We start from the raw sequence: 17173 nt of genomic DNA, 5'->3' as shown, positions 1-17173 counted from the left end.
TAACTGTCAAATTTGCCATATGGGCCTTCATTCATTCCAATGACTGACCTCCCCCATACAATGTGACTTTTATATTCCCACCCTTATAATAAATTTTCTCATCATTTATATTTCGTTCAAAAAAATCCACCATAGTGACGCACCAGTCTAACTCCACCGATGGCCATTTTTATTATACAAATGAGGGGCTTGTAGAGTCAATGTGAGGTAGCCTCGATTAAAAACACCCTAGCACCAATATAAGAGTGCAACTACAATAAATTGCGTTGTACAACTACATAAATAAAAATTAAATTATATGTATAAATGAAAAGAAACAATATTATGTATAACTCAATTAAAAATTGAAGTACATGTATAAATGAAAAGATATTACACAAACCACTGATTTTTCACTAGGTTTCAAACAAAAAAAAACCCCAATATGTCAAAAAACAAAATTCAATACTTTGTCAAGGAGCCCTAATTCTTTTTAGTAATTTTTGTTTATTTTTTTAGGTTAAATTATATATTGTAGAAACCCTAATCATCTCAATGCAACTTCCTGTTTGAAAAGACCTATATTCAAATGTGACAATTCAAGTTTCTAAAAAAATGTAAAAAAGTGAAATAAAAAACAAACTTACTTGATTCTTGGGATCTCGCCAGAATCATAGTAATGGTGTAGTTTGAGGATGACATCTTTGGACCGAATGGTAATTTTATAAAAAAAAAGATCATGTTGACCGACCTTGGTTGTAGTTTTGGAAGGAGGGCAACGTTATAATTTTGAAAAGAGAGCAACTTGCAGTTTACTAACTTATTAAAGTTCGTAGGTAATTTTCTCTTTATGATAATATGCCCTAACATTCATAGTGTTAAAGGAAAGTTCCCCATGTATAACTTTTCAAACTCATGGCCATTTATTTTGGAAAAAAGTTTTAGAATGTAGAGTTAAGGTGTACCTAAGAAATCCATTATAAAAGCTTGTTTTGGTATTAAAAAACTCTCTAATTGACTAACTCGACATTGAGATGTATTAATATGAAAAGAAAATAAGATTTTGAGTCTTAAAAATAGTGTATCTTATAACACATACTATCTGGACTGCCCATTTTCAATATTTTCAAAGGCATATAGGTCTACTTGATTTGAGCCATTTTTAAAGCTCAAGATTTTATACTTAGAGATAGAAATAGAATCTCAAGCCATTCTAATAATTATTGACACCAAAATTATATTTATGATAAAAAAATTAGAGGTGTGCCTTAATTTAATTGTTTAAGATTGCAACTTTATACAAACCCGACAACCTTTTTATGATAATATGTCACTTATTCTCTTTTCGTAACGCTCTCTTGTGAAAATAAGGGAAAGTATATAATGAGACAATTTACCTTTTGTACAAGGTAGTCATAATTAACATTGACAATTACATATGGAATTGGGTGGCTGCATTTATTTCATTTACCAAGCTCAAAGTTCAAAAGATTTTTTTTTGAATTTTTTGACACACCCACACTACCATATTTCATATCGAAAGGTTAGAAGCATTGTGATCTTCCATTACCAAAAGTAAATGATCTCATTGCATACAAATATAAAAGGGCAAGCTTTCTATGCTTCCCCTACAACATAAAACTTATGTACTTCCACTTATCCAACCGCTCATTTTGAATGCAGGGCTAAGATTGCTCCAATCACAATATCACGTCTCTACACTATTTTATTTTAATTTTTTTTTCTATAAACTATTTTACCACCAAATTTTGTTCGTCAAATCCTCTATTAAACTCGTACTAGTGAAAAATAAAAAACAATTGTTAAAAAATAAAATGACCAAAATACCCTTGAAAGTTCAAAATGATATTTTCAAAGGGGTATTTTAGTCATTATATTTTATCAAAAAATTATGTTAAATATTTTTATAAGTGCGTCCCAATGAGAAGATGGTACGTACCAAATTTCATATTTATATAATTTATATAAAAAAATTAAAAATAAAATACTTTAAAACATCAGATCTAATATCAAATGAGGAGCGGCTCTCTTGATAAAAATTAGATGGCCGGATGGTAGGGAAAGAAAGCATAAATATTACATGATGTAGGGAAAGCATATAAACCTTTCCAAATATAAAATCCTCAAAATAAATCCTAACCCCTCTCTCTGTCGTTTGAAACTAACGCGTAACCCCTCCCTCTCTCATTTGAAAATAAAAAGTGTAAGGACCGAAGGTAATCGATTTTACGTTTACTGGCTCAAGGAAGTAACCCCATATTCTCTCTCCTTATCAACTGTCTTTTCACATTACCAATCCCTCTCTCTCTCTACAGGGAGGCAGATCCCAGCGCCGTATTTCAAATCTGCCGATGTTGCCATGAACTTCTTCAGTCTTTTGATCCTTGCACTGATATAAGCTCAGGTGTGCCCAAGCTCTTCGTCTCACATCTTACTTTTGTTTCTCTCTCTAAAAATTACCCTCATTCCCTGTACTGGTCACGGGGTTCTCCTCTATTACTTATTCCAGTATTGCTTTGATGTAAGAAATTTAATCAGAATCAAAACCATGCCTATGACTCTATGATCAAATGCGTAAAGCTTCATTAAATCCATGTTTCAGTAAGAATCATGTGTTGTTTCAACCATTTTTTCGAGGTTAAATGCGATTTTGTTATTAGTTTTTTTTAAAAAAATAATATGATTTTGTTATTAACGGGCTTCATTTTTCTGTTTTTTTTCCTTCAGTAGCTTCTCTTGTCTTGTATTTGAAGTTGTGATGAATGCTATGCCCTAATAGAAACTTGTCCTTGTTTTCTTCTGAGTTATTGAATGTCATGTGAAAGAAATTCAGTGGGTTTCCCCCATTTTTTCTGTTTTAACAAACTCCTTTGAGAAATACTTGTAAAAGTTCTTTCAAATGACCCTTAAGAGGTATTGGAATAATTACTTAGTCTTTATGAATTTGTGTTTCAAAGACCCCGGGATGAAGTCTTCTTGAACTATTTCAACACATCACATATCAGTTCCATTTAATTTTCTTTTGCAGTGGCCCGCTTTCTAGTAATGCATATTTCTTTGCTTCTGCAACTCCTACTGCATTATTCACCAGGTTTTCCATCCAATTGTTTACATTGCAAGCACTACTCGGATAAAAAATATATTAATTGTGATCCATTTTTTAACAAGAGATGAATAGTCTAGGCATGAAACCGCCCATATTGTCATTAGGGTTATTTCGGTTTTCATCGAAATAAATGTGTGATGGAAACCCACATTCATCTATAACAGAGATAAGGTATGTATGGTGTTGTACTTAAATAATTTAAAGTTTGATGTTGATCTTATGTTTTTCTATGAAATTCTAGTTCCTCCACAGTTTGTCTTGTTTTGTAATGTGAAGCAACCGTGGTTTCTTTCTTCATTTCGTGGATAACTTGGGCTTTACACCTACTGAACCAGTGTAAATGAGTTTCTTTTATAAAAGATTGCAAGGAAAGTGAAGAGGTATTGCTGTCAGGTGAAAAATTTTACAATATATTGAGTATTTGTTCGAAAACCAATGTATGATGCAATTTTATGATTTGTTGCATGTTAAAATTTGAGGAAATAGATGATAGTTTTAATTATCTATTATCTATTATCTATTATCATGTTCCTAATGGTTTAATTGGGTTTCTGATATGCTAGTGGTTCATACTGTCACTTTTTATTCCTAAAAGAGGAAAGGATCAACAAGACTTTCATATATTTGTTGGTCTTTTTTGTCATTCATTCCAGTAACTTTTATTGATATTTTAATTCATTCTATTGAGAGACATTCATTTTTTGTCGATAGAAATCCAGAAGTATATCATGTTCTTCCAATATTATTATACTTTGACTACTTATTGGTATCTAGAGTACCACTTGAATGAAGATTATAATTAACACCTATGATTTTGAAAATTGAAGGGGAAGTACGGAGTGGAGATAGCGGTGTTTAACTCCATATGAGGACTGGGTAGACTCTCGCTGGTAGAGCTGATTAATTCTGTGGAATGGCTAGTAAGGCAACTCAGTGTGGGTGGCCTGTTTATCTCTACATCCCCAATCTTATTGGTGGGTCCTGATATATGTGTCTTTGAAATATGTTTTAGTTTAAGAAACAAAGTCACTTGATTCACACCAAGAAATCTCATAGGACAATACGTGAATGCAGGATATGCAAGAATAGTTGCGAACTCCGTTGCATTTGGGTATTGCTTTTCTGACAAGAAGATCTTCACTATTCTTTATATTGTCAGGTGACATCTTTTGAACTAGTGTAATATCATATGATTGTGATTTAAGTAGAAATCAAAATGCCAATTGATCAAGTCTGAATGTTATCAGTTTTGTGTGTGATGAGCTAGATGGCCGGTTTGCTCGCATGTTCAATCAAGGTACATATCAAAGTGACAAGTTCCTTTTTTATGTTTTCACTTTTGGTTTTTCTTTCCATGCATCATCCTACGAACTTCTATTAATAGTGTATAACCTCTAAGACTCATGATTACTGCATAGCCGACCCCAGATAGTTGGGATAAGGCTTTGATGAGGATGATTCTGATTCATGATTACTGCATTCTTTTGAATATTTTAGTCTGCATATTTTTGAATGGTTTACCATTATACTCAAAATGTTACTTTTGGAAATAATTCTAGAGGAACTGTGTTATGCTATCCTGTTAGTATCCCATTATTTATCCTTCAAATGAATATATGTCATACTGACTATAATTATGTGTCATAGGCTTGGAGTCATAGCAAGGTTTTTCATGTACCAAAGGCTCCTACTTCTATAATTTGAGGAGTTATTCAAATTTTCTGTAATTTAGGGAATACTTGTTTTGGCCTAAAGCGCTCTCCAGAGTGTTTGTTCATGTAGAGAGCTTTCTGCTCCATGAGAAAGCTGCTTTCTCACCACAGCTCATCAAAATACATTAAGTGCCCCTTTGGGTGTGGAAACATGCTTTCCAATGCGCTGCTCTTTCCCATGAAACAAACATAAGAAAGCGGTAGTCAAGCAGGGGAACTTTCTTGGAGTGTTCTTTCCTGCAAAACAAACGTGCCCTTAGGGAAAATGTGAAACAATGATGCTAAGAAAGGCGTGAGAACCTTTTTAGAAATGCCTATTGATGCACTGGACTGGATAACCACAAGGTTGGAGGAAAGTGTAGTTGCTTATGGCATGTGGGAAACACTAAAGGCGTAAGCTATAAGCTTAAGGGCTTATCACTTATCACTCAAGCTCCAAGTATTTGAGAAACATATGGGGAGAAATCTTATATTTCCTTGGCGCACTTTTAGAAACTCAAAGTTTGTTCAGTCAGGTACTTGAAAAGGTTTAGTTCAGTGGGGGAAATTAATTCTGTTATGAGAAGCTAAAAAATGCTATTTCTGGGAACATTTTCCTTGAAGTGCATTTTATGAAATTTTGTACTTCTAGTATTTTACCAGTATGGGGTTTCTTGAGTCTCTCTAGAATCTGAGAGATACCCCAAAATATCTTTCTGAGGATTTCCTTGTGGATTCTTCAGTATTAAAAGTAAGGTAAAATATCTCCTTATCCCCTATTTTTGACTTCTATTTCTCATGAGACCCAAGGATTGAAAATATTACTTGTAGCATAGGGTCTCTATCTTTTCTATCTTCCAACCCCCTAGACCCCTTTGACCATGAATATTTTATCCAAAGAAATACTAAAATGACGTCATCTCAAAACTTTTTTCTTTTCCGTTAATTTTACCTTCTATCTCACAAAACACCATCTCTCTCTCTCAAATCACCGTCTCTCTCTCTCTCTCTCTCAAAACTCCGTCTCTCTCTCTAATGCCAAAAGTTGTAAAGAAGTTCCCCTCTACATCGTCTCTCTCTTCTCTCTCTCTCTCTCTAAAAACACCACATCCTTTTGCAGCCCCAATATACCACAAATTCTCTCTAAAAAAACCCACAGATATGAAGCCTTATTGCCCTGTTGCAGCCCCAACCCATTGATCATTTGGAGGCACCAAATCGAGCCTCAAACATTGTTTATTCATTCTCTCTCTCTCAAATACCCAAATTGATACATGAAGTTCTCCTCTCTACATCGTCTATCTCTCGCACAAAACACTACATCTCTGTCTAGCCCCTTTTGCAGTCCAACATACCATGAATTCTCTCGCAAAAGCCCACAGATCTGAAGTCTTGTTACCCTGTTGTAGCCCCAACCCATCAATCATTTGGAGGTCACAAAATCAAGCATAAGGTACCAATAAATTTCTTTGTGGAACTTCTATGCAATTTTGGGTATTAGAGAGAGAGAGAGACAGTGATATGAGAGAGAGACGGTGATATGAGAGAGAGATGGTGCTTTGAGATATAGACGGTGAAATTATGCTTTGAGAGATAGACGGTGAAATTAACGGAAAAGAAAAGAATTTTGTGAGGGTGTAATTTTAATATTTATTTGGGTAAAAAATACATGGTCAAAAGGGTTCAGGGGTTTGGAAGATAGAAAAGATAGAGACCCTATGCTACAAGTAATATTTTCAATCTTTGGGTTTCATGAGAAATAGAACTCAAAAATAGAGGATAAGGTGATATTTTATCTAAAAGTAAAGACAAGATATAATAGATGCCTTGAGGAGAGGGATGGAGGATGTATTGAAGTTATTTGCTTAGGAAATCAGGAATTAGTGTAAAAGAAAAAAATTCTAGGCTGCTAATTTTGGCAATGAGTCACATAATTTCCATGAAGAATGCAAATTTTCGAAGAGTTACATGGAGATAAGTTTACTTCTGGATTTGTTTTTTTATTAGGGTCCTCTAGGGTGAATACTGGACACTCTTGTAGAAAATATCCTTTTCTCTTAATTGGTAGCGCTATTTATATGCGTATGGACCAAAAAAAAAATGTTCATCTTTATATTCTCATATTTGATTTCAAATATAAAAATATATACTTATGCAAAATCATAATTTCTTGGTGAGCCTTGTAGATTGCTCAACATAGCATGCTGATATTCCAATAGTTTGCACACTCAAGTCAAACTAAGCAAAAAAATCAAATAAACAACTTGTTGGACTACATGAATTATGTTCCTACCATTTACATCGATTAAAGTGGGGGCTATGTACATCTTACGGTACTATGCAGTCTTACTGTTATGTCCTTATGTTCTACATCGACAAAAGAGAAATGTAAAATTGCAAAGACAGTGCCTACTCCATGTTAATAGGCACTTTTCCTGATCTAATGGGGTGGTTAGCACCAGTTTGCTAATGAAGCTCGGAAGATACATGTGGAGCTAGGTTTCCAATAGTGGATTTTCTATGATAAAGCGACATCTACCTCAATATGCTTTGTGGGCTTGTGTATTATAAGATCTGATGCATTCTGAATAGGTGCTGATATGTGCATGCAAACGATTATGGGTATGGGAGAGGGAAAAAAATCCAAATGGCCATGTAAACCATATAGCCCCTGAATCAGGTGGAAATATTATTAATGATATATACTGCATCTGGTCAAGTGTGTCACAAGGTTACACCAAGGTTGACTATCTTGTCATCTTCATTCTCTATATCATCCTAATGGGTGACAAGATCCTGCCATCTATTTCTAGACAATCTCATAGTGCTGATTTGGTGACTAGTGTTGGAGACGAGTATCTTGCCGTATTAGTTGATCTCATAGAGTCTAATTGGCAAGTTTCCAAACATCTGTCAATAATTCTCACGTCATTCAGTGTCATAGTAATAATCTTTTCCCTTGTGGGCGTAGATGTCTACTTGATGAGGATCAATTTCTTTAAGCTCAGATTTAGCTCAGGACTCGAACTGCTCCCAAGTAGAACTTATTGAATTGACTCGACCTAGCCTTAATAGCGTATGCTCTCTCAAGTCAATTTAAACTTTAGGAAGAAAGGGTGAAAGGGCCCAGTCAATTTGAAAACTTACAGGCAATGATAAAATCCAGCAGAGTTTTAGAAAACATCCTAAAGACTTGCTGGGTGGCCAAGCCAAGTTGAAGCAGGTATTCCCCAGTAGAGTCGGTGATCTTCAAAACACTGATGAGGGTTAAATGCAAATTAGCTTTTTTATTTTATTGTTGCCGATATGAGTTACTAATGAAAGCGTAGGATGTCAAATCACCATAGGTTTTTGTTTCCATATCAAGGCCTTCATTATGGTTGTATATTTCTTTGTATTAAAATGATTTTATTAATTGAAAATGGAAGATATCTCCATTTCTCTGATGTTTATCTTTGGTATTGTTTTTCTTTATTTTTTCCTGATAAGCATTTAATATTGAATTTTCTTTTTACCTATTAATATAATCGAATTGACAAATATACACTTGATATAGTTATCTCATCATTAAAATGCTCAGCTCTCTTGTCAAATATGAAAATTTGCCTCTGCATAACTGGAGAATAAGCTTAGTAGTTTTCTGTTCTCTAAAATTGTCCTAGTTCACCTACATGAATGGTATTTAAGGGATATTGAAAATATAGGGAGCATATGGGGCGTGATTAGGGAAGGGAAATAGCAGTCTCATTATGTATCATGCATCATAATTTGTTTTGTTGAACCAACATTGGCAAAATTCGTTCTAATAACAGCTGAATGATTTAGCACAGAAGTTGTTTACACTCTGCAGTGGGAACATTGTTGGTGTACTCTTAAGTGAAACTGCAGCTGCAGCGAGAGGGAGGGAGGGAGTTGATAATTCTCTGTGATTAAGGAACTGAAGTTGGCAAGGGGGTTTGTGTTTGTGTGATGTTGATGGAGTCCGGAGGAGTGCCCAAGTGAAGAGGACAGGGACTCTAGTTTTATACGGTTGGGAGATCACATGTGGTAATTCGTAGCTGCTTCTCCGAACAAGTGTTCTTCCTGTTGTAGCAGTATTTTGGATGTGGTGTTACTCAGATCTAGGATCTGAAAATTGTATATGCATCAGATTCTACATTATAAACCGTTACAGTTCCCTTATTTGGAAACTGTATTCAAAGTTTCAGACCCCATGTGATAATTTGATGATGATTGTTGCAGCAATCAGAATTATTTCATGCCATAATTTATTTGAATAAATGTTGAAACTTACATGCATAGCGTAATAATCTGTGGTACTTGTCTCTTCATTTTGATGTTATTATCTTTTGTGCCTTTATTGATGTTCGTTTTCTGTTTCAGTGTCAACATTTGGAGCTGTCCTCGACATGGTAACGGATAGGTGCCCCTCTATTCTTTAAGTTCAGAGTTTGGTGTGGTAACAATGCCATGAACTTACTTTAGTCCTAATTCTCTATTACTAAATGTCGTCGTGTTTTGGGGAAATGCTTGCATAAGATTCCTCATGCTGTGTCATGGTCCAGGAAACCTTGCATGCTGTTGGATCAGTGGGTAGGGTCATTCTACCATCCAATAAGCAGAGTCATGAGGTGAAGGCTGTACATGTTGGATGATGAGGATGAACCTACCTCCCCATGCAATGGTGCAGGTTCCCCCTCCACCTTTAGATCCTAAGGTATTCCCCACCTGGGCCACACCTTTATGCTTGTTCCCCTCCGAAGATTACATCTTATAATAGAAATGTGTGTGGGCGTGTGTGTGTGTGTGAGAGAGAGAGGGAGAGAGAGAGAGAGAGGGAGAGAGAGAGAGAGAGAGTTTGGTGGTTATATCAGTTATATTTTGGATTTTGCTTGTGTCGGTTAACATGTTTAGAGTGGTTCTCTTTACTTCTTCAAAGGGTTTTGCGGGAATATATTTTGTCAAAACCTTATTTTACCTACTGAGATTGTGCTCTGTTGTCCAGGGTAAGCACTGCCTGTCTATTGGTGGTCTTGTCTCATTTCTACAGGTTAGGTGCCATCTTCTAAGAGAAATTTTTTATCTAGTGTAAATTTTTTTACCTAATGTGATGTTTCTATTTTGGTATCATTCTATCAAGTGAGCTATTGATTCAATAGTTACATTTGCAGATCTTGCTTTGGTTTCTTCTTGTTTTTGCTTGCCTTGGATATTGCTAGCCACTGGTTACAAATGTACAGGTGATTTTTCTTTCTCAGGAACTACATTTGTAACTTATAAAAAGATCCAACTGCTGTTTCTTGCTGTCACCTAGTTAAGTTCTCTTAGATTTCATGCCGTTTTTATTGAAACTACAGTTCCTATCTTGAAAATGTGGTTTTCACCAAAAAATCATTTACACTCCAAGATAATTTTACTGCTTTGTTAACCATCAAAAAAGAGGTTTTCCTGCACATTGCTATCATATTCTTATTGTTAACAGTTATTAAATTAAACTCCTCTATTATAAACTTTTTTTGTTTTTGTGAGTGTGTTTGTGTGTGTGTGTTTGAGTGAGAGAGAGAGAGAGAGAGAGAGAGAGAGAGAGAGAGAGAGAGAGAGAGAGCATGTGGGGAACTGTTTCTTACATTAGAATCAAATTAGACTATCATAAGCATTGCTGTCCACATGTATGGTTGTCTTTCCTTTCAAATTTACTTATTTTCACAGTTTGCGCTTGCAGTACATTTTTATCAAGCAAGGTTAGCCACAAAGATGTCAAAGATAGCACAAGTTGGCTGCTCAGAGCATACTATGGGCACCGCTTGTTCATGGGATACTGCTGTGTTGGATCTGAGGTAGTAGCCCTTTCTTGCAAATTTCTGTTAGAAAAAAAGGAAGAAGAGAGAAAATAATGAATTTTAGGTACGCACTTGTCAATTTTTTACAGGGATTACATTTTGTGCAGGTTCTCTATATTGTCCTCTTTCTTCTCTCTACAAATGAGTCGGAAAGTGTGATTAATGTGAGTCCCATTTGCAATTTGAGTTTGTTCCCATATCCATATAGAAGCTGATGAATAACTTTTCATGACTTAGGGTTTTTGTTTTGTGCAGGTTCTTGTGAATGCCACAAAGCAAGGGGTTGTTCTCTCTATTCCGGCTCTTGTAGCATTGCCTGGATGGGCTATCAAACAAGTGGTCAATGTCATACAGGTAAGCTCATTCACAATGTTTAGGAACTCTGCTTTACTTGAAAATGTTTATGGGCGATGTTCAATACGGATAACTAGTCAAAGATGGGAAAAAAAAAAGGATAACTAGTTGAATGCCATTAGGGGAAGTTAGTTGGATGTGAAATGGTTACCATGTTTCTGTTTTCCATTTGTCTAAGTATGAGGTTTAATTTGGAAACTTGTTGGAGCCAATCTGTTAAGCCTATCACATTATCACTTCTATCGATTGGGTAGTGCTATTTCCACCCTTAGTTTTTAGCTATTTTAACTCTCTCACTTGTGTAATTTTTTTAGAAATGTTAACTAACTCACTTGTGTAATTAATGGAAATATTAATGGAGCCCCAGTTATAGCCAAACACATATGTTGGAGGGATGGAAATACATACTGATATGAGTGGAACTAGCAACCAAGTGTTTAAGACACGATTTTTTCCCAACAAAAAAAGATTTCAACACCCCCTCTTTACTGGCTGAGAGAGAGAGAGAGAGAGAGAGAGAGAGAGAGAGAGAGAGAGAGAGAGAGATCCTTCTTTGGTGCTTCTAAACCATCTATCTTTTTTTTTGGTAGCTATTAAAGAGCTGACTCCATCTTGGTATAATTGATAGCTTCCTTCACAATTTGCAAGAGCTTTCTATGTTTATCTAACCAAAGTGCAGTTTTTGAATCTGGGTTGACTTTTATCTTACTTTTGAGAACTCTTGTCAGATGAAGACAGCTGCCGATGTGTGTGTTAAATATGATATGAACAGAAGAGAGAGGCCTTGAGGAGGCGAAGCATGGGATTTTCCTTCCATTGTTGGTTTGTTTTGCCCAATCCTTCTCGGTGTATGAAGTCCCATACAGGAGATTTTCAGTGGACATGGTTTGACAGCTTCAAATATTTATGAGCGAAGGATTATGTGAAGCGTTTGTTGCATTTGTACTCTAGAATTCTTGATGCTATACTTAAATGTCCGCCATAATTAGACGTTCATTTGATTGGTTTATTTAAGCAGATTAGATGTGTATTTGACTCGTCTGTTGATTAGAAGCTAAGTCTTTTTCTTTTTTAATGTTAACTTCGTTTCATTTCTGTAAATGTTTTTACAAGTATATTAGAAGGGGTGCGCAAAAAGCCCTTAAGACTGTTGGGCTATGCAGTGCAAATTTGTAGTATGTTGGGTGAGGTATTTCCTACCAAAAATGTGCTGCTAGAAGTGGTGTCGCATAGACTGACACGAGTGTCGTGTTTAGTACTTATCTAAAGTTCCTGGTACCTACAACAAAAAAATGTTACTACAATGATACATTTCTTTACAAGCAGTATTCTGAATAAACTAATGAGGTCCTTTAAAAACTGTCTATTAACACTCTTACAACCAACCATTTTGAAATTTAAGTGACAAGAATGATTGTGACCTCTATGTACAAAAAATATTGTTTTCTTTATAGACAATCCCTTATAATATAACTCTTCTTCTTTTTTACATCTATGATAAAGAGTCTAATTGGTGGTGTTTTTGACATAGCAATCTTGGTCCAGGAGTTCCTTGCAGAGCCCTACCATGAGTGTTTCACGGTCTTTTTTACTAATTGCACTTTCAACATGCCGCATTGAGCTCCTCATGAATTGTTGGGGAAAAATTGGCTAGAAGCCAATTGCTTCCACATCTGATAGAAACAACATTGGTTGATTCCATACATCTCTCTGACTTAGAGGGCGATTTGGTTTCTAGAATGTTTACATCCGAGTTTAAAATCCCAGTTTATTATATCAACTTTTCCTGAATGTTAGAATTCAAAAAACTGATGAAAAATGAGCACTTGGCTGGCTAATTTGACATCTTAATTTGAGAATTTATGTATGTGCTGGTAACTTGTTTCTTCTCGGAACATTTGAAATTTTCATAAATCATTTTACTGATATTATTGGATGATATTGATCTATTATTGTAACAACTTGATAGGATGTTTGGTGAGTGCCAGGAGGTGAGCCATGAAGCTGAATAATTTTCAGTGACTAGACTCCACAAAGATAGTATACAAAGGATTATGTACTATTAATACAAGGAGGTCACAATTATCTTTTAACCTCTAGACCTTAAATCGACCTTAAATCGGGTGGCTTGGGGCATGCCATTGATAGAACTCAAAGTTCTAAAGAGTTTTATGGATTTTGTGACATTCCAAACTATTAGATTTCTCATCGGTGATCGCAACGGTTTTGTGCCAAATTAATGTTCATGCAGAATATAATCCATTCCATAAAAGGGATCTTCCACCATTAAATTTGAACCATGCAAACACATAAAAATTTACATTGCAAGATCGAATTGCATAGTATGGGGCCATTACCTTTTGTACTAAAAAGATCATAAATACTCTAATGTTATGTAAAATTTGAGAGTTAGGGTTTGTCCATTCTCCACACGTCCTATAATTGTATTTTTTATTTTTTTAAGACTTCGAGTATGGTTGATGATATTACTCCTAATCCTTCGATTTCACATGACAACTAAAGTGGTTGTGACTTTTTTACACTATAGGTCGACTCTTGGACATAGGTCAACTCTTGGACATGCTTTCCCCACCAAAATAACCACCAATTGGCTGGGCATTCGAAATTAATAGCCAAGAGATTCCCATGCTCTTTGCCAATAAGTTCCTTATCCTATTAATGAATTATTAAAAGTCCATGCGTTTTAGTATCCCAAATCCTTTGAACACAATGGAAAATTGATTGTGGAGTTGACACCATGTGCTGCTCTTTTTGCAAATCCCTTGATGAAATGTTTTTTTGGTGGTTGAAACATGGTTTCCTTTGATGCATTAGTTATAGATGCCAGTTTGGGAAAGTCCATTAAATTAACCTAGCTGGATCATAGAGTGTAGTCGCATTGTGAATTTGGAAGCCCATCTAAATTATTCCTTCCAAACATTTGCATTAAACAAACTATTGGATTGGATATTAAAGCCACATGCTGCAAATCAATCTAATCTATTGTAGGCATGTAGCAATACTTTTTTTTTTTGGTAATTCAATAGGAAAGACATGCCTCTACCAGTTATAAATAGTTTAGGCATTAGTTTTTTCAAGGTGTTAATGCAGTGGTATTAATGGAAATGAAAACCACAACGTGATGACTAGGTGTAGGGTGCTACCACCACAACCCCAGTTTATTTCCCTTAAAGAGAATACTTCACCTGTCAAGGATCATTTCCACACCTCATGTCATGTTTGCAAAAAGACATATGAGGAGCAAGGTATCTATTTTATTAAGTCATGTGATGATTGCCTCTTAGTATGAGAACATCTATCTTTTCTATGATGCTTCTTTCCATATTGATACTTTCAAATACATTTTTAGCACCTAAACCTCTCGTTGCCATTTACAGCTGAGTTTTAACTGTGCATTAATGTAGAGGCCTTGTTTCTATGCGGCCAAGCCCGCATATGTAGCAATGTGGGTCTCTTTATAAATCTATTTTTGAGATAGATTTTAAGATTTAATTTTTAAGGACATGTAATATCTAACATGGTGTTAGAAATCATGAATATGAAAAAATAAATAAATTTTAAAAACTAAATATTATAATTCTAGTAAGAAAACATTTAGACTGTTAGTTTCTAGTGTTTTTATATGAAACACCGACTTGCATCCATCTTTGAGATGGATACTTTACACTTTCTGGACTTTATATGTAGAAATGCGGTCTAGCCCACATGAAAATTTTTTCCTAATGTATCTATTTTGTCTTCCCATTTAAATGCCATGGTTGGTTTTAGAAGGGATATTTTGCTTTGTTTTCTTCAATGTGAGACATTTGTATTTCCTAATTTGTCGCATCGAATGAACACATGTTCCGCCGGACTCTGACTCATGGGCTTGCCGTTAGAACGTTAAGGCTGTAACACAACAAATTTGGGCATGAATTCCAACTTATGTACCTAATAATACAATGAACATGCAGATTCCCTTGAATACAAGTCATTATCGAATAGTAGATCAATAAATATATTTCAAATAAGTTTTTAATTTTTTTTCGAAAACGATAAAAGTCGACGTGTAACAAATTTTCTTTTTATTCACATTTATGGCGTAGGAAATTTGAAGACCATGCTTTTTGGCTGTAGGAAGCAGGAATCTAACAATTCCTTTTGAAGTTTCCAATAAAAACTTGAATAGCACGAGTAATTGTTGGTGAAAGAAACACAAAAGGGTGCGGTTTGTATAAGGCAGATGCCCTAAACAATCAAAGTAAGGTGCACTTTCAAATAGTGTCAAATCATATTGTTTCAGTACAATAAATCTTTGTGATGTCCTGAAAATTTATTTTCATCTCCAATTATAAAACTTAAAGATTAAAAAATATTGTAGATCAAGCTCTTTGAACATGTCAAAATCTTAAAAATTAACAGTCTAGATAATACATTATAAGATGCACATTTTCTAAGATTTAAAATCTACTTTTTCTCATTTCCATACATATATTGAGGTCGAGATGATAGAATTGAGGGTTTTTCAGCATCCAAACAATATGTTCTAGTGAATTTTTTAGGTTTAGGGCCTTGCCCTTATATAAACTTTTTCCTACTCATAATGCATGTAGTTTCTCAAATTTTCACTCAAGAGTACGGATTTTGAAATGTTCATTTGTGCCCCTCTCCCTACATAGATCATGATAACCTAGATCATCTAATAGAGTTCCATTCAGGTCTACCACATTTGGCCTTGTTGGGCATCATCATCATCAAAATGTATATTCAAGACCGATATGTTAGGTACATCGTTGGAGATATTATTTGTACACCATTCGTATTGTGCACTACCTACTATAACAATGGTTTACATCACCAATATGGTATATTGGCTTCTACACACAGGATTTTCCATCGTATTTCCTTTTCGGGGCTCCATTGCGCTGGCTAGAATGGCTTCAATATGTAATAAAGTCCCCATGAGTTGTAAATTGGAATCGCCTCTTTTGGTTCCCAATAGAGCCAAAGGGGACCTCTATACATTTATCCCCACATATGTGAATTATATGTGTTTGGAGACCGACAATTATATAGTCTTTCTTTGATGGTTGGAAGTGTGAGAAAAATACTGAATTTCATTATATTTAAGAACCACCCCCCCCCCCCCCCCCCCCCACCCCAGAGCCAAAATGCATATTCAAGACCGAAATGTTAGGTACATGGTTGGAGATATTATTTGTATACCACTCATATTGTGCACTACCTACTATAACAATGGTTTACATCACCAATATGGTATATTGGCTTCTACACACAGGATTTTCCATCGTATTTCCTTTTCGGGGCTCCATTGAGCTGACTAGAATGGCTTCAATATGTAATAAAGTCCCCATGAGTTGCAAATTGGAATCGCCTCTTTTGGTTCCCAATAGAGCCAAAGGGGACCTCTATACATTTATCCCCACATATGTGAATTATATGTGTTTGGAGACCGACAATTATATAGCCTTTCTTTGATGGTTGGGAGTGTGAGAAAAATATTGAATTTCATTATATTTAAGAGCCCCCCCCCCCCCCCAGAGCCAATCAAATTGTGTAGAAGACCTCAAATTTATAGGGTTACAAAACTGTGTAGTATTGCTGAGAGAAACATATGCAATAAACTACCTTCCTAGTTCTTACTATGGGTGTACAAAAGAAGAGACAAAATATTGTACACAAAAAATACATATAGATTTATTTAACTTCACATTCGCCCTCAAACTCAAAATGCTTTAAGGGAGAGCAGCTGGAGTTTGGACAATAAGTTACGAAACTAAGCAGTTGGATCTATGAATCAGGGCTCTGAATGGTGCCACTAAGACTTAAAGACAGAAGGCCAGGACATATCAAGCTCAAACGACGACATATCAGCAAGCCTCAGAAATATAAACAAGAATAGAGCAGACTCGAGTAGCGGCATATCAACAAACCTAAAAAACGAACGGCAAGACCATGACATGGTTGAGCAATAGTAGATCAACATAGTTCAACAGCAGACAAAGACTTCAAATCTGGGCATAACTAAAAGCACGGGTTTTGGTAAGAGAATTAGTAATATTTTTTATTAAAGCGCTGCAGTTGTCACAACTTTCCAATCTTTGAAATCCGAAGGAGAGATCTTCAACAGCTTGATGGAGAAAAATCGCTAGACCCACTAG

The 17173-nt window shown here is 35.3% G+C and overlaps 1 protein-coding gene across 6 annotated transcripts; it reads left to right on the top strand.

The window, feature by feature from the left end:
• The first annotated feature begins 2013 nt into the window (after nt 1–2013).
• On the top strand, nt 2014–12139 carry LOC18427026 (putative CDP-diacylglycerol--inositol 3-phosphatidyltransferase 2). 6 transcript variants are annotated; one of them, XM_006836089.4, is made up of 12 exons: nt 2014–2216; nt 2316–2404; nt 3934–4080; nt 4181–4265; nt 4354–4403; nt 9181–9220; nt 9803–9847; nt 9969–10037; nt 10520–10634; nt 10745–10801; nt 10893–10991; nt 11720–12139. In XM_006836089.4, exons 3-12 carry the CDS (start codon nt 4020–4022, stop codon nt 11777–11779), a joined length of 681 nt encoding a protein of 226 aa, XP_006836152.1. In that variant the 5' UTR covers nt 2014–2216; nt 2316–2404; nt 3934–4019; the 3' UTR covers nt 11780–12139. The 6 variants fall into 6 exon arrangements, with proteins under 6 accessions (XP_006836152.1, XP_088704524.1, XP_088704638.1 ...); XM_088848512.1 differs by lacking the exons at nt 2014–2216; nt 2316–2404 and adding exons at nt 2537–2601; nt 3442–3499; XM_088848557.1 differs by lacking the exons at nt 2014–2216; nt 2316–2404 and adding exons at nt 3029–3277; nt 3442–3499.
• The last annotated feature ends 5034 nt before the right edge of the window (nt 12140–17173 follow it).

The sequence above is a fragment of the Amborella trichopoda genome, chromosome 1, assembly GCF_054954075.1.
Source record: "Amborella trichopoda isolate Santa Cruz 75 chromosome 1, AtrichopodaSantaCruz75HAP2 v2.0, whole genome shotgun sequence".
In the NCBI taxonomy this organism is placed as follows: domain Eukaryota; kingdom Viridiplantae; phylum Streptophyta; class Magnoliopsida; order Amborellales; family Amborellaceae; genus Amborella; species Amborella trichopoda.
The sequence above is the reverse complement of the archived record's forward strand: the minus strand, read 5'-3'. Positions and strand labels throughout refer to the sequence as shown.